The 18,260-nt window shown below is 40.6% G+C and overlaps 1 protein-coding gene across 1 annotated transcript; it reads right to left on the bottom strand.

Annotated features, from left to right (window-relative positions):
- Positions 1 to 2,707: 2,707 nt before the first annotated feature.
- NSUN3 (NOP2/Sun RNA methyltransferase 3) lies at positions 2,708 to 16,708 on the bottom strand. The gene is made up of 7 exons (XM_030234580.2): positions 16,593 to 16,708; positions 15,803 to 15,912; positions 14,912 to 14,962; positions 13,867 to 14,159; positions 12,438 to 12,592; positions 11,795 to 11,916; positions 2,708 to 3,327 (listed from the first exon to the last, which is right to left on the bottom strand). Exons 1-7 carry the CDS (start codon positions 16,674 to 16,676, stop codon positions 3,057 to 3,059), a joined length of 1,086 nt encoding a protein of 361 aa, XP_030090440.2. The 5' UTR covers positions 16,677 to 16,708; the 3' UTR covers positions 2,708 to 3,056.
- Between the last annotated feature and the right edge of the window lie 1,552 nt (positions 16,709 to 18,260).

The raw sequence follows: 18,260 nt of genomic DNA, 5'->3' as shown, positions 1-18,260 counted from the left end.
TCATTTATAGCCAATACTGCATAATGGTTCATCAGCTTACAAGTTCTACTACAGCCAGGCCTGAGTCTCAGATTTTTCTCCCACTCACCAAATAAACTTTTCTGCTAGGAACATCTACCAGTACAGCTATTTGGTAAGAAGCAGATAAACATGTTTGATTTAAATGCTTATAGCTAAGTTAAAGACCCTGCAAATTTAAAGCAATCCCACTGCAGTTTTCACAACTGATGTCCTCAATTCTCCTTCTAAGACAGTCAAATGAAGTGAGGGGATCCTCCCAGCCCAGTACCTGTGGCTCTCCCACCACTCTCCCCCAGAGGAACTGTCCCCTCTCCACTCACAGAACTTTTCCTGCACAGGCTGCAGCACCGCTGCTCTTCCATGCTAAAAGCCACACTATGTCACATTTTTCACCCACTGCTGTAGTCCTGATCTTTTCATTTTGCCCCTCCTTCAACCTTCTCTTCCCACATCTTACTGAGACAGCCAAGAGTTCATTAGTCCCCTGGTCAGCTGCATCAGCCCACACACATTGTGTAATCTGTTTTTCCACTTCACTCCCCAGTGGAGAATGCTTTTGACAAGCCATAATTGAACTGTGTCAGATGCCACTGAATAAAGGAAAAAATTTGGTAAATACTGAAATTGCCTTTAGATAAGGCTTTCCAATTTCTTATTGTGCCAACCCCCTGAAACAGGGAAGTGACTTTTTGGGTGTTGGAAAAGGGAATGGCAGAAGAGCATGAGAGCAACTGAACTCCAGAGCTCTCTGCAGCCTCTGAGGTGCTGGCACTGGTGTGTGCTACACATACAGCTGTGGGCAGTTTCATTAGAGATCATGAAGATTTCTCTGGGACTCCCCAATCCAACAAAATTGGTCATTTTCCTGCCCTCATCTTGCTTGGGGCTGCAATTTCTTCTATGATAGAAAGACTGACTTATTTTCCATGCCATCTCCATCAGCATTGCTCAGAAAAGAGGAAGGACATGGAAAGGAATTAAATTACAATTACCTGGCTGCAAAAAAAAAAGTGTAGAAAGGAAAAATGTTGCAGCCTTGTAATGAAGAGGAATAAAAGTCAGAAGTATCCAAGGGATACTTGAATGGACAAGAAGCCTTTCAAGAAGTGCATTTGAGGGGATAGTACTTGCCAAAATGTGCAAATTTTGCCCCTCACCTCTACAGGCCTGCCTCCATCCTTTCTGCTTTTCCCTTTTCACTCCACATGTGCTCACCAAATTCCTGTTACCAGCCAGAACTGATTAGAAGAAAAAAAAACAACTCCACAGCACTCTGGAACAGAGTACAAATCAGAATTAATCAAGTACAAACAAAAGTAAGTATCACTTATTAATCAGCCTTGTTTTTACCTCTCTTGTCGGTGCATTTTTCGACTGGTTGGGACTGGAAAGGGACTCCAGAAGATCAGCAAAAGGTTATGCAGAACTCAGAGCACCTTTTAGACACAGGTCTATAACAGCTCACAGGAATTTGCCCATCTGCTGAGACTGAGTTCAGCTTTCAAGGGTCTCTTTGTTCTTCCTGTGATTTCCCAGTCCACGTCCTCCTCAACCATCCAATTCAAGCACATATTTCAATTCCATCCCTGAGCAAGATACATTCTTGCCTTTCCATTTCAATTTCCACAGGGCAAATGAAACTGATGGGAAGCATTTTGCCAAAGGTATGGTTATTTCACCCAGCAGCCTGACATGACTCCAAATCTGGATATTACATTTAATGTTCCTGGGACAGATGCTGTCAGGCTTTTTCACAGTATCCTCTGCATACTCAAACTGCATCCACTTTACAGCCTCTCAAGTTTTCAGAGACATTGCTGGCAATTTAACACTGCAGGGCCACCTCAAACATTTTTCATCCCAAAGCAGAGGAAAGGGTAACTGTGAAAGCTCACACAGCAAAGGGTGAGGTTTCAGAATCTCTGATGTATTTGTTTGCCTCAGCAGAAGGTACAGCAGTGTTCTGAGGGCAAACTGTGTGATAGACACATAAAATATACTGAATGTTTGCAAACTGAAGCTAGGCAGATTTGGATTTGATATTAAAAGCAAATTCTTTACAGTGAGAGTAATGGGACACTGGAACAGGTTGCCCAGAGAAGGTGTGGATGCCCCATCCCTGAAGGTGTTTAATTTAAGGTTGGATGGGACTCAGCAATCTGGTCTAGTGGAAGGTGTCCCTATCCACAGCAAGGAAGTTGGAACTTGATAATCTTTAAGGTCCCTTCCAACCCAAACCATTCTGTGATTCTGCGAAATTAAAAAATGTACAATGTCACAGATCCCCATTTCCACAGGAGCTACCTCTGTTCTTTAAACCACTGTTTTTAAAAGCAGTGATTATCATGTTCCATCTGGGAAAGAACCCTTGGGGATGAAAGGGTTCCACTGTGCTTCAAGACAAGCACAGGCTGGAATGTATGCACCATTACTCTTCCAATTCATATTTTTGCAAGCTCAAAATAGAAGAATATTAATAAATTAAAATAAAAAAAGCTGGTGTTGATCTAACTGCTGACCTTTTCATCTATAAACACAAGACACCTTTGTTTTTTTTAAGCAAACAACTTAGCAAATATGAAAGCTGTTCTGCCAGTACTTGAAGATGACACTGTACATACAAATCTGTTCTTGCAGAAACAGAGATTTCTAGATGTGTTTAGAGAGAATGCAGGATTTCCATGACTTCAGACCACTGAAAACCATTTATTTAAAAACATATTGTATTAGAACCAAGTTAGTAAATAAAAAAACCAAAACCAGTGCAAAACTCTACCACATTAAGCCTTCAAATTCTAGAATCCAAATCCCTTTAAAAGCATCACCTTAAAAACAATGCTAATTTCCTAAGGGCTTCTCAGAAGCTCACAAGCCCATCCTGGAAGGCACATTCAGTATTTTAAGGTAAATTTCTTGCTTCCTTTTGATCAGGAAACTGCAACACTCTAAATTCAATTGCCTTGGGTGTGTTCACATACACAGACTGTATTTAAATCAATATTAATTTATCATCCACTGCTCATAAGCAACAGGCATCAGCTGGAGGACACTTTCTTTAATTTAGCCACATACATGGGACCCCACGCTCTCCCCTTCTCTGGGAGAACCAGCAGTTCATGCTGCTGCATTCCACTGAGAAAAGTGAATTCCTGGGAAACACCTCTGGCCATCCCACTTATATCCACAGGCATCACATTCCTGCAGGAGCTCAGGATGAGACTGATCACATCACTGTTTTCTGCCCTGGAGAGGGTGCAGGTGGAATAGACCAAGGAACCACCAGGACGCAGGGCTTGAACAGCAGACCTGCAGAGAACAGGAAAAAGGGGGAAAAATCAACATCATAAGTGACATACTGCTAGTGGGAGAATGTGCAGACCTATAAATCCAAAGTATAAATAAATATGACCAAAATAACATTAAAAAATGTCTTGTCTTTAAGTTCAGGAAACCACCCACAACACAATTTTGCTTTTCATTTATTATTGTATTCTCAGTTAGCTGAAGGTATTTTTTACACCACAGTGACAAGTAGAAAGCAGCTTCCATTCAGAATATACATCAACATCCCTGTGCTGAGCACTGCTGTGAAAATGCTGCAATTGCACACAGAATGGGTTACCCCACATCAAAAGGGCCTGTCAGACACTTGGCAAGATGCTTGTGTGAACCTGCAGTAACAGCCTGAATTAATGACTGGGCTGTAATTTTAGAAACATTCCTGCTAATTCTGCAATTTATGGAGGATTTGGGGGTGTCACTGAAGCCTTAAAAACCTCATTTTTTAAGGATCATATATTTATGTGCCCTTCACTTATTAACCTGTTGACAATTTTTGACTAAACAAAGGTAAAATAGTGGCTTAAAGCCTGAAAACTTCACAACTACTGTTGGGTGGAGGGAACAGAGGCTCTTTACCACTGAAAGTGAATTTGAATAAACTGTTTATTTCCCACTACAAGATCTGCCAAGTCCTTACTCAGACACATGAAATACAACATATGAGTACAGAAATGAGATCTGCAAGTTGTGTTCACCTACTCCAAATTAAAAGAGTAAGGAGAAAATTCAAAAATCTTGCACCACAGAAGTATTCTTCAAACCTGGTACCACCACATTTCTAAAAGGAAGCTACACAAAAGGTTCATTTGCTATTAAAACACTGTCTGAAGATAAATCCCATTAAATCATGCATTTTGGAGCCATTTTTGGCTCAAAGACTGAACTGTAAGCTGATATACAAACAGATACTACAGGAAAATACCACATTAAATACAACTGTTCCCTCAATAAGATTTCTTTTATTTAATACCAAGAAAACCAGAACAGGTGAATGGTGTAAATGACACTGAATAATCAGAGACGAAACTGGAAAAAAATATCCTGGGACAAATAAAAAGAAGAAAAGAAACAACCATCTCCTCAAACCAGATGAGATGAGCAGCCCCCAAATGCAGAAAGTCTGATTCCAAATCTAAATAAACAAAGACAATGCCATGGAAACAGTAATTCCTCCAGAAACAAGCTGAGGACTTCCCAAGGGTGATAGCTGATCAAAAACAGTTGAGAAAGGAAAGAAGAAAATACAAGGGGGTGAAGAGATAAACCATTTTAACAGAATTGAAGCTTTTTGGGAAAAAAATCAATAAATAACAGTTTCAGCACAAGGAGGATCAAAGCTGATCACAGCTTTCAAAGCTGCTCTGAAAGTTCTGTCCAAAATAATATGGGAAGACCAGACAATGATAAGACCAGGTGAAAACTCTGAGAATTACACCAAACACAGTTCTCTTGGGAGCATACACATGACCTTGAGTCTTGATTATGATAACAGTGATCCAAGTATGTATTAATAACCACAGTGCAGCCACATATATGGATTTAACTGCTAAATTCAAGCAAAGCAGGGATGTGCAACCTTGCCTTCTCATGGACACCAAACCAGCAAGAGAGCCTGATGAGATCTCTTTGCCTCACTCCCATTTGGGGAAATTAAAAATCACTTCCCCCCCCGATATATTGGATTTTACTTTTTATCTTTCACATTAGAACTCAAAGAGAACAGAGCTGAAGTCTAAATGGGCTCTCATGAAGTCGAGCTGATCTTCAGATTTTTATCAGAATCCACCCACATAACTCATTTTTGACAGACTTTCCCCTGCCAGCTACACCTTTTCCATGCATGCAGGAGTGCCAAGCCCTGAGGGCAGCCAGCAAGCTTGGGAACGTTTCAATGTGACAATTGAGATGTACTTTTAGCAAACCTGAGAATTTTACTCAGAGAAGCAGATAATGGCAACAACTTTCCTTCCTCTAAGACAGCGTTTAGACAAGAGAGAAAATTCTTTCATCATGTAAAAGTGGGAAAGGTAAAAGATAAAAAAGTAGATGTAGCTACAGGTTACAAGGTTAAAATCCTGGACACTTGCTAAATGTCCTTTTCTTCCCATATGGAAAGCAAGAACCCATTAAGACATTTTCAAGGGCACCATGCTCCTCCAGCTGAGTCCATCAGAGGAAAGAGCAGCACAGGCCTCTGAAGGGAAACTTGAAAATCTCACCTCAAAACCCCCTTGTATCTAAACCTCAACTTGTGAATCTTCACTGGCCCATGACCCAAAAAGGTCAGCCTGCTCAGTGCAGCTCTCTTTATTTTCAACCTACAGCAGGAATTAAAATATCTGAGGAGAATTACTTGAGGCAGCAAGGTTAATCAATGTATCTATCCATCTTGTCAAGTGCAGCAACAGTTGTTTCAGTGCCTGTGCTCAAAGTCAATGCCCCCAGCTCTGATTAAGCCGTGCCTGCCTTCTGATAAACCTGCAGGGAGCTGCAAAATTCCATGTGAGGAAGTGCTGGGCTCAAAGTGACATGGGGTGACACTGAGCTGGGCCAGCAGAGCCACAGAGTTTGGTCCTCTCCTCATCAGCAGTACAGAGAATTCATTCAGGACAGGATTTGATCATCAGGGAATTTGTTCAAATATATTTAACCAACTTCCTCTCTAATCACTGGAGGGAAACAAGCTCATCCAAGGGCTAGGCTGGAGATGAAGCACAACTTAGTCCTACTGTAACTCCACCATCCAGGAATTCACAACTCTCTTTCATTGGGAATCTTAATTATCCACTCTTAGCTGAAGGAATTCAGTGTCTGTTGCTTTGTGGCTCCCAAAACTAGGAAGTCGAATCTAGAATGATTAAGATGCCAAAATATTTTTTCACCTTCCTCTTATTACAATGTTAAAAAAACCCCACATTATTTAAAAGTAGTTAATCTGCAGTTCTTTTTCTTTTGGTGGCACACATTACATTTGTTTATTAAAGAGCTAAAACTTTCAGCTGATATAAACATCTAGTTAATATCCTAATTCTATTTCAGGTACATGTATTTCCTGTATTGAATTTTGCAATCTTACAGGCACTACTACTGCAAAGTTTCAGACTTCACATGAAGAGATCTCAGAACACACATTAAGAGCCTGGGAAAATTTTTCTGGAGCCTTTGTCTGTCTACCTCATTCCACAAGTTCTGTAAAACAAATTAACACATGCAGATTGCTCCCCTCAAAACGAGACTTTAAAGCACTAACAAAAAACAAGTAAAACTATTTTATTTATATCTATATCTATATATATATATATATATATATATTTTACATTTAGATTTTTTTCAGGGTATGTCTCTGGGTACAGGTTCATATTGTACTGTGGAACTCAGAGGTACAACAGCTGCAGTAATCTATCCTCACTCCTTGTATTACAAGAGTACCAAAAAGACTTTGGAAAGAATATATTATTTCAAAGTAGGTTTTTTTTTTGTTTGTTTGGGTTTTTTTGGTATATTTCTCAATATTTACTAAAATAGGGAAAACAAAAAAGCATTACTGTTATTAATATCTCAGAGGGAAAAAAATTATCATGCTAAAGTCACATGACAAACCCAAAAAACTCTTCCATGCAACTAATAGGTAGTTAGCCAGGACTTAAAAAGGATTTTTCCCACTGACAGAGAAAAGTCTTGGTGCCTCAAATATCCTTTCAAAATAGGGCAGACACAAAAATATGTATTTCACACTACAGGTAGCACCTGCTTGTCCAGCCTATCCTCTGGCACGTGGGTTTATGCTGCATGCCATGGGAAGGGGCAGCATTAATTATGTTAATAATTCAACCATTTGCTGTATTAAAGGGAAAAGATGACACGATTTTAGGGCAATTTTAAACTAACACAACACTTCAACAGTGCCATCTTTTGGCAACTACTATGTACTTCTGCTCAGCAGGCAAGATAATTCTTATCACAATAAAAAATGCCAATTCTATTCTTTTTATTGACTAAAAATATCCACATTACCTTTTGCCTCTCACAAGAGACCAGATACTTTGTGGCAACATGACCTGCATGTTAAAGGTTTTGCTTTTATTTCTTTGAACCTGGACAAAATAATAAAGAAAATCCTTCAGGGTCAAAATACCAATTTTTTTTAATACTTTGTGACGGGCAGTGACAGTAGTTCAAGCACTCCCTCTGCTCCTCTCTAAGTAAACTTTGCTCCTGTGGAGAAACATTGCAGCTCAGAATAACAGGAGGATCATGAAAATCGACTGCCTTTTCAACATTTAATTGAATTATAAACAAAAGGAGACACAGACATCAAAACCCCTCAACCAAATCCAGTCTGTTCTACCCTAGACAAAAATTTATCCTGAAAATCCTGATAAGCAACATTTCTGTTGCAAATAATTATAAATTATTCGAAAGCAAAGGCAAAAAACTAGCTAGAATTACTGATCTTTCTCCTTTAATGCATGTTGACTTCTGGAATATTCATTCTGTTAAAACAGGAATATGAAACAGCCCAGGAGGGAGAATGAAGGACCTTTGAAGCCCACTGAAGAAAACTTTAGTGGTTATCCTTACAGCTCATAAAACACTCAGAGAAAGGACTGAAGGTGGAATTAATGCAAAATTTGTGCCTGAATTCAAATATGTGATCCCAAAAAGTTGCTGAGCAGCTAATTTGTTCAGTCATACAGTTATTTATATATTCAATAAACCTGGCTTGGCAACATATCCTAAGGGACTTGATCTATAAGTTATTCACAGGGTGCTTCCACACTTAAAATCAGAAACCAATTATTTTAAGATAAAACATGATGGAACACCTGGTGGAATACCTGCAGCCAGAGCAGGGACCACAGCATTCACAATTTGTGAAGAAATTCCAAGCAGCCATGTAAAATACCTCCAGCAACCCAAGCAAAAGTGTTTTGGGGAATGGCACAGCACAAACACACACGAGGTATTCAGCTTCTGTAGGACAGAAAGTGGCTAAAGAATTCTATCATCCACACAACCCACAGCACATTTGCTGGTCCAACAGCTGGAATTCCCAAAAATTCCCAGTGGACCTAATTGAGAAGATGGTTTTGGACAATAAAAGGATTAACTGGGCAGCTACAGAGGAGCAGAAGGAAAAATTCCAAGGGAAAGAGCTGAAGATGTGATGAAGCAATTCCCAGCACAATTTACTCCACACAGCAGAAATGGTGACATATGCTAAATACATGGTAGTGTATTTATAAACACAATTTTTGCATTCACTCTATAACCACAAAAAAGCCCAGCTAAGAGCACACAATTTCTCTGCTGTGGAAAACTCCACAATTCAGTGAGAATACAGAGCTGTTTAATTACTCAGAGATGCTGTGTATAGAAGAGTTCCAGCAGTCTGAATGCCTTTGCTGAGTTTTCTAAAATGTATTCTGTTGGATTTCTTTTCTGCTGAGCCCTAACACAAGTTCCTTTCAGCTGCAGAAACCAGTCTAAGAATAAATACAACACCCATAACAGTTTAACCACTACATAATTGGGCATTCAAGCTTAGCCCAAAATTTAATTTCTCTCTGAGAACTGATAACATTGGTAAATTTGCTTCTGGGAACCACTGTATTTTGTGTAAGCATTTAGCATCAGGAAGTGAATATTTCTTTTGTTTTTAACTTTGCAATTTGTTTTCTGCACGAACACTCCAAATGCTAACAAGATTTGCAATGTGTTCTTGGATTAGAGCACTCAGCAGGGATGCTCTGGTTTGGGTATGAACAATCATTACAATCTCAATTTCCTTCAAATCAGTGGTGCCCTCATTGCTTAGAACATTTGCTGTTCAGCATTTATATCACTTATTTACATTTCAGATTTTATGCAGGCTGCAGGAAGAAAATGGTTCCATCAGCTTTTTCCAGATCTTCTGAAGCCTCTATGTACCTAATTAATTACATTGTGTGGATGGGTTGTATTGCAAACCCTACTTTTCCTTCCTTAACTTCCCTCTTTGATGACCCAGCTTCCTCAGAAACAGATCCATAAGAACAAATTAGAGGGGAAGCATTTACTTCATTAAGGAGGGAATCTTAAATTTTAGGCTGCTGCTTGACAGAAATAAAAATAGAACTCCACTTTGCTTTTCATTCTTCTCATTTTTATGCTACACTTAATCCTCCTGGTAAACTGAAATAATGCTTGGTACCTCTAGCTTCACTTTCAAATCACAGGATGGCTGAGGTTGGAAGGGACCTAAAGATCATGGATTTCCAGTTCAATCCCCAACTATCCCAAATTGCACTGAGCCCTGCCCAACCTGGCCTTGGGCACTGCCAGGGATCCAGGGGCAGCCACAGCTCCTCTGGGCACCTTGTGCCAGGGCCTGCCCACCCTCACAGGCAAGAATTTTTTCCTACTGTCCCATCTAAACCTACTCCCCCTCAGTTTGAAGCCATTCCCCCTGTCCTGTCACTCCATGCTCTTATAATGTATTTCTTACATTACTCTCAATGAAACTGCTGGGATTCAGCCTTACACTTGTTTTTGGTTACAGATACAGGAATCAAGGTCAGGAACACCTGGGAGCATCAAGCACCAGGTAACCTGAATCAACGAACCAGAGAGAGCCCTGCAGGAGCTGGCTCATCTAAAAAGCAGTACAGCTTTTCTTTTTTTTTTACAGTAATATTCATGGAGGCTCAGCCCTCCTGAATATTACTGGAAGTACTGGAGAAGGGATTCAAATTCAACTTTTTAATTATAATTATGCACTCTAGTCATTAAACAGAGGCTTGAATAGGGAAGCATTCCAGAATTTTAGCTCTAATGCACTTATCACAAACCCATTCAGTCTTTTGTGATCTTGCTTTATCATTTCCTTTTTCCCCTTTCACATGGGATCTGAGATGTCTCTAGAACTGGGAATTCATTCTAAAGTGATCAGGTAAATAGAACAATAACCAGGCAGTAGACAGCTATCCTTTAAGTATTTTACCCAATAACCCAATCAATAACCCAATCAATAACCCTTATATCCTTTACCAATAGCCCTTCTATCCAATAACCCTTATAAACTCTAACTCTTGAAAGTAACCATAATTTTACTACCACTTGTATAGCAAAGGTATTTTACTAATTTATATAGCAAAGGTATTTTGTCTTTACAAATTCTTATTACTGTTGCTAAAGTAAAGAACATTTCCAACAGAAAGTTCTCTCTCTATTTAGGAATAATTCAATTAAATCTGATTTGGGCTGACAGGAATGTATTTTTTATTAAAAAAAAAAAAAAAAAAAAAACAACACAACAAAAAAACAAGGTTTCTGCTGTCATGAATTCTCCAGGATTACAACGTGGAATGATTTATGCAAATTCTCAAAATTTCTCTGCATGATGTATGCTTCCTTTTGCTACAGGTTCACAAATTGGATTTTCCATGTCAGATATTGAGAAGGGAAAACTGGAACAGGTCAGTGTTTTAAATGTGATTGATTTCTTCAAAGGAAATGGATGACATGATGCATTACTGCAATAAGATCCTCATATTTCTGTTATAAATCACAGGCTTCTGCCAGGCCTTTTTCAACTGGAAGTCTTGCTAAACTATCTTGAACTGCAATGGGAACTTCCCATCAAAATTTTCCTTTTTTTTTAATAATATGTTATTTTTCCCTCAATTTGCTTTGACAGATGGACTTCGGGCATGACTGTTACTCCACAAATAACATTCAAGGTTTTATTCTAGAAGGTTTTATTGAAAAGTCACTCTCTTTTTTTTTTTCCCATGAGAAAAACTGTGCAGTTTGAAATGCTTCACAAATATCAGCCCATAGCTGGTAGCATTAAAATGTGTAATACACAACAGCCTGGCTTTGGATTACTGGGGGCATGTTCTCAAAACCAAACAATCCTCTCTTTCCCCCACCAAACCTCACATTCTTTTACTTTTTTACCCTGCCAGTTAGGACTGGGAGCCTTTCTGTGCTACAAACAATCAATATAGAATATATCTAAACCTATTTTAGCTGTGTCCACCTAAAATATTGTGATTTTACACCAGGCTCTTGTGAGTCATCTGCAAAAGGACACTCCTGAGAGTGAGTTAAGAGGACCAAGGCCTCACTGATGATATCACCCACAGATATTTCCACATCCTCATTATCTCAGACCCACTGGTTATTCTATTCTATTCTATTCTATTCTATTCTATTCTATTCTATTCTATTCTATTCTATTCTATTCTATTCTATTCTATTCTATTCTATTCTATTCTATTCTATTCTATTCTATTCTATTCTATTCTATTCTATTCTATTCTATATCCCAACCACATATTCCTGACATTATTTCCAGAGGAGGAATCCTGGGTTGGTTTATTAAATCTTGCTCCCATGTAATTTTTATTAATTACAGGAAGTTCCTTTAACTTTTTTCACTTCTCACCTTAGAAGCTGGAATTGCAGGGAGGACAACTCCTTCCTTTGCATGAGCCTGAGCACAGCTTGCTGAGGGTCAGCTGAGAAAAGCCAACTTCTGTCATTTGAACAAGGAGCATCAACCAGGACCTAAACAATTAATAAAATCAAAATTTTAAAAGATCTCAACAAAGATGGTCACTTTTTGAACACCATGTGCCAAAATATATTCAGTTTTCTTTTGCAAATATTAAGAACATTTTATTTTCCATTTTGAGGGCTAAATGATCCCACTGCTATTTTTAAATGTTCTTACAGGGTTAGCAGCTGGGGAGATAAAAACATTAGTGCTCTGAAAGTAAAACCTACCTGAAGAGCTCCCTCTTGTTCTCCTCCCCTTCCTAATTACACATCATGCAAAGATTACAGCTACAAGGTCTTCAGAATTCACTCCTAACATCATCCAACACAGGAATAAATGCACAACAAGCTTTAGGAAGTGTTTCCTGAGGCTCTACAAATCCTGTAGATTACTTTATTCCCCTTGATAGGTCAGGTGTTGTTGGGGGGGACCAGGAAAAAAAAATTAAAAAAAGAACATGAAAAAGACAGCAGCCGAGAAAGAAGAAGAATCAGAATGCAGAAATATAATTTGCCAATAATAATGTTACCTTGTCATAAAATTCAGGCTGAAGATCACCAATCTGTCTACCATCCAGTTTAGAGACTGTCACCAACTTAAGGAAAGGATCTGGGATGAAGGATTCTATTGTCTGCTCCAACCATCTTGATCTCAAATCATCATATTCATTACAGTGAAAATGACCTTAGAAAATTAAGGAAAAACCACACAAACAAACAAACAAAGAGAAGTAAAAAACCCAAAGATAAGTCTCTATATATTTTTTTCTGTTTTGTTTTCACAAATACAAGGAGTTAGACCCATTTTGGAAGTTCTACTGCATTGCCATGACTACCATGGAGTTTACACCTTATGTGCCTGTGTTATTACACTCTTTAGAATACTACTGAATTTTTACAAACCTGAATAAATTTCAACATGCTCCTACAGAGCAAACTCCAAATATTTACTAGCAAATCCTTCTGTAGCAATAGCACAGTAAAACAAACTTTAATCATGACCCATATCCAAAGAGTGAGTGCCTTCCTGGGCTCACTGAGCCACCATCTACACAAAGTACATGCCCCATATTATTAAACTGCCTTTTAAAAAAATAAAGTATCAATTTTTTTTCTATCTTAAGGCGTATCTTAGCATTCAGTGAAGTATATTAAAAATCAAATTCTTCACATCTCCCATTCAGCAACACCTTGGTCTCTTCAGAAGCAGACAGAGGGTAAAGTGTTGGGTTTTCTTTCTTTAAACCTTCTGAAAGGACAATTCCTATTTAATTTACTTCACTAGCATCACCCCATTCCTATAGAAGAGGGAGAAAAACCAGCTGTAATCAGCTGGTGCAGGTGGTTATAGTAATGGTCTCATCAGCAGGAGCACAAGGTGCTGTGAACAGTTTGAAATGATTATTACCCAAGCCAGCAAATGAACTGGGAAACAGCAATCCCTGCTTGATTTAACTCCTTGGCCCAAGCTGCTGCTTGCTACTACTCTGATCATCTCAGAATCCTCCTCCAACCAATCCCTTACCATAAGCCTTCTCTCTCTGCCCAGATTTCACATTTCAAGACTGCATCTTGCATAATTTCTTAAGCTCTGCTTTACATCAGCACACTTAAATTTACCTGTAGTATTAGCACAGTACTGACAAAAGAGGCAACAGAGGAGAAGGAAAAAAAAAAGTAAAAATGACAAGAATAAGATTGCTGATTACTTACATCCCTGTGCCAACAAATTGATATGGCTTTAAGTAACTTCTGGAGAGGTAGTAGTTGAGAAAAAAATCCACAAAGCTACCCCACTTCTGCCTGTCACTCTGCACTAACCTATATTAAAGACTGCATTTTTAATGCTTAAAAGGCAAACAGATTTCCTGAAATCCTTATTAAACAGCACAGAACTAGGTGGAATACAAACTGCTGTTTGTTTTTTTTTTTCCCTGCCCCAGCACCTGGCTCCATTACCTGGACAGGCACACTGCAGGATAGCTACAGATTTGCCCCCTGGTGCAGCACAGAGATCCAGAACATCCTCCCCATCCTTCACCTCCAAGGCCAGCACGGGCAGCAGTGAGGCAGCATTCAGCAGGTAATACTCCTTCAGCCTGCCAGGCTGGTGTTTCTGTGCAGGGAATCTGCCAGGAGCTGTCCTGGTGTAACACCTGAAGGCTGTAGGGAGGTAGGGCAGGGCTGCGGGGAAGGCAGGATGGTATCCCTGCTCAGCCAGGCTGCTCTCCAGGCCAGGGCTCTGGCTGAACCTGTGAAAAATGACCAGATAATATTGGCTTTCACATTTATGTATTAGCTTATGCATGTTGTTAGTGATTAGTTAGTTATTAGTATTTAGAAATACTATCAATTATAACTCTTTTTAGCTGAATATAATATCATATCATATATCAGCTTAAGTATGCACTGTGTTGCTCATAAAATAGTAGTGTAATTAATATCAATATATTACTTATGGAAATAATAGTGTGATTAATGTATTGTATTATAGACCTCAGAAAAACATAAGATGTGAAAAAGGCTTTTGTGTAACTTAAACAGTGCAGGGCTATCCACTGACCAACCTGTCCAAGTGATAAGATAACCCTGACACAAACCACAGCACCAGAGGACAATTAGAGATACCATGTTAAATTTAACGAGGACATACTAAACCCTTATCAGAGGATGTGAAACAGCAGGATGGAAACACAAGAAGAAATAAAAGGTATTGACCTGACACCCAGGATGTCATGCAGATAAGCCAGTGTGTAAAGAAGTTGAACAAAGGAGTTCCCAAAACATCCGAAAGTTAGCAAGAATGTTTGAATAACATAAGAAACATATGAATATGCATGTACTTCAGCAATGTAACAATATGAAGATAACACTGTTTGCATACACAGAAGTATTCTCTGGCTGTTGGCCAGGAGCACCCCAGAGCTAGAAATACTGTCCTTCTTTGTCCTATTATTATTAAACTCTGAAAAATTCTACAAACTGAGTTGTGTTTTTCACAAACCTGTTCAGCAGCACAGCGTGCTGCCAGCACCACGGCGAGGTCAGCACATCCCTAGGGTGAGAAAAGGAAAAGCCATTCAATAACCCATCAAATAAAACAGTGTAGGAAGCCTTCACATACAATCTCACTATTGGATAATTCTGGTGTAATCAGGAATTCATCACTTTGAGGGTGAAATTAATCATTTTGGTTAGAAAAGTACACAAGAAAATAATTTTAATAGGAAATCAAGCCACTGTTTTTTTCTAATTATTGCATTTAAAACACCAATTTCTTCTGAAACAAAACATTCTCCATTTTTTTTTACTTTGTGTAGGAGATATAAATGATGAAGCATAATGGTTTTCCTGACTATAAAGTACTTCCCTGGGAACAAAGAATTGCTGTATTATTAGCTGTAAACAACAAAAATAATCACACACACATTGGCTTTACAATGCCCATTCCAGCCCACACTAAAATACCGTTTTTACAAGTTTTCTTTTTTACATTTTGTGTTCTGCAAACACTGGGCCAGTAAAACTTAAATCAATGGATATTTTTGGAAGACAGCAGTGGTAGTGATAGAAACATGCTTGTTTGTATTTCAGTTAGCTCCTTCTTACATGGATTTCCCCCCTTTCTGCTTGAATTCCTATTAGTAATTTTTCATTTAATCTCAAAAAAAAATATTCCTCAGGAGAATTCACTGCCTAAAGCAGAAAAACACATTGATCCAATCGAACAGCTTTTAAGTTGACTCAATTATACTAATGCTATGCATCGATACTTTTCGTTTTTTAGTAATGAAGTTCTTTAGAAGCTGTGTGACCAGGACCCAAATTTAGTGACAGCCTGGGCCACACGTGTCATTACTAATTCAATTCCTTATCTTTCCATCTCTCTACGAACCTGACACTGCTCCATGCATCTCCCAGCTCTGCCGTGTACTGCTTCTCGAAGTGATCCAGAACCACCTGGCAGATCCGCTTCTGGAGCTTCCCTTTTGCCTTCTTTTCCAGCTTCAGAGAAAGCAAGAAAAAAGAAAAGCAGTAAAGCCAAACTAACTCTCACTAGAATGAATAAAAAACATCTTACTAATTACATCAATTTATCAGTGCTATTGGAATGCTCAAATATTAGAGCACATCTCTACATGACCAAGATGGAACAGACATTTCAGAGAGCAGAGGAGTTAAGCTACAGCACACTCTTCGTCCCTGCTTGGCTGGTTAATAAAAACTCTCCGTGTCCACTGTGTTGATAATCCAGGGCTTCCTGGCACTCTGATGGAGTTTACCCTACGAAAGGAAGGGATAGAGCTTTTGGTTTCTAAGCAATCCCCGAGGGCAAACACTGAATTTCCCTCCCTCGGTGCACCCAGCATCCGCCCCGTCCCACGGCGCTCCTTCCAAGAACAGCATCGGGGCGGAGCTCGGGCCCCAGGCCGGCCGGGGGGCCGGGAACGCTCTGTCAGTGCCGGGGCAGCTGCCGGCCGAGGTACAGAAACCAGGGCACACTCGGTGGTGGCAGGAGGGACACGGGCAGCGCCAAGGGGACGGGCGGGCTCTCTCCCGGCTATTCCCTCGTACGGCCCGCGCAGGAAGCGGCCGGGCCCTCCCGCCGCGCTTCCGGCCCCGGCTCTCCCGGCCTGGCTCCAGCTCCAGCCCCGGCCCCGGCCCCGGCCCCGGCCCCTTCTCACCTGGCCCGGGTCCTGCCCGGCCGCCCGGCCCAGCCCCAGCGCGGCCCCAGCGCGGCGAGCGAGCGGCAGCGCCGGGCCCCGCATGGCCCCGGCTGCCCGGGGCGGGGCGGGGCGGCTGCGGCCCGGCCCCCGCGCTCGGTGCCGCTGCTGCCGGGGCACGGCTGGGAATCGGAGTTCTTTACAGTGCTACAGAACGTAAAGGGGCAGGAAGGGACCTGAAAGATCAGCTGCTCCCAAGCCTTCGGCCAGGGGTGCGGACACAACCCTCTGCAGGATGCTCAAGCCCCCATCGAGCCTGGCTTTGAACGCTGCCACGATTAAGGCATCCTACAACTTCCTTGGGCACCTCGTCCCCGTGTCTCTACTCTCACACTAAAAAAAAAAACCAACAACCAAACTCCCTCCCCCCCAAACTTCCTAATTTTTGGCTGCCTTTTTTTTTTTTTTTCCTTTTTCTTTACTGTGGGAACCTTACTTGTCATCTCAACTCCTCTGCCTCATTAGCCAAACCAGGATTAGACAGCACCTGGGCTCTCGCTTAATCAATTTACAAAAGTAATCCTCATCCCAGTACTGGAGGGTCTGATGGCATCCACACCCCCCCCAAAATCAGGTCTCTGCTTGTGCCTCACCAGGCCTTTTTTCCCATCTGGCCCGGGCTTTAGAAGTGCTACTCAGCTCAACACCGGAGATCAGCTCCAGTTTAACCTGCTGCTGCTGCCTTGAAAAACTGCTGGAGGCTTGAGAATTAATTATTCATTATGACAGAAATTTCTGTCACACGCTTTCAAATCAAACATTCTCTGGAATCAGGAGGACACTGCACCCCAGTTCAGCTGTCCCTGGTTAAGCAGCACTAAAATTGGAGGCTGCTCCCATCTGATCCCTTTGTCTGGACAGAACTCGAGACCTGCAAACTGCTCCTCCAGGGAAGGGCATTCTGCAATCACTGTGTCCTAGCAAAACAAAACAAATCCCCACAAGCCCTTTAGTGCCCATTTGCCAGCTCTCTTGCTAAGATCAAGCCCTGTGGAAGCAGCAGACTTGTTTAAGAGTGGTTTTAATTAAAGCTTCTGCAGGCTGAACCCAGCCTCTGAAATCCAGACTGGAAAGGGGTGCAAAGGTAAAGGCAGGAGTGCTGTTGTATGGATAAATATTTGAGTTTCAGGCACCAGCTAATGAAGACTAAGCGGTTTTACTCACCTCATGCAGATTAGCTTGAAAGCTGATTTAAAATGCTTCTATCAGGGTTGTGACAAAGGGCCTGGAGGCAAAACAGAGACCTCAGAAGGAAACCTGAAGGGCTTTTTGATAAGTGAGTTTTACCGACAGACACAGAACAAAACTGGTATAAAGAGTAGTTCTCTGTGGTTGTAATTCTGCCAAGGCCAGCACCATACCAGAAAATGTACACAAGAACTAAATTTTACTGTAACAGTACAACAAAAAAAGTCTGCTGAATGAGTCACCTTCCCCTAAATCTATGGCTGTATTCCACTATAGGACAGATAGTGGCATGTGTCTGACCCTAGACTTCCACCAAAGAAAGGACTCCAGTTCATCAGCACCACCACCATCACTGCCAAACTGCAAACAGCAATAATGCACCTTGTACCTCTCTTATGTGCTACTACCTCAAATTACATTTACAACAGGCTCCATTAGTTA

This window comes from Serinus canaria, chromosome 1 (assembly GCF_022539315.1).
Source record: "Serinus canaria isolate serCan28SL12 chromosome 1, serCan2020, whole genome shotgun sequence".
NCBI lineage: Eukaryota > Metazoa > Chordata > Aves > Passeriformes > Fringillidae > Serinus > Serinus canaria.
The sequence above is the reverse complement of the archived record's forward strand: the minus strand, read 5'-3'. Positions and strand labels throughout refer to the sequence as shown.

What these genes read in the sequence shown, in the direction of transcription:
- NSUN3 (XM_030234580.2), bottom strand. Translation starts at nt 16,676, where the DNA reads ATGCGGGGCCCGGCGCTGCCGCTCGCTCGCCGCGCTGGGGCCGCGCTG. An exon ending in CACGCTGTGCTGCTGAACAG is followed by an intron (nt 14,160 to 14,911) that starts GTTTGTGAAAAA and finishes CATTTTTCACAG; the next exon opens with GTTCAGCCAGAGCCCTGGCC. An exon ending in AGCCTGAATTTTATGACAAG is followed by an intron (nt 11,917 to 12,437) that starts GTAACATTATTA and finishes TTAATTGTTTAG; the next exon opens with GTCCTGGTTGATGCTCCTTG.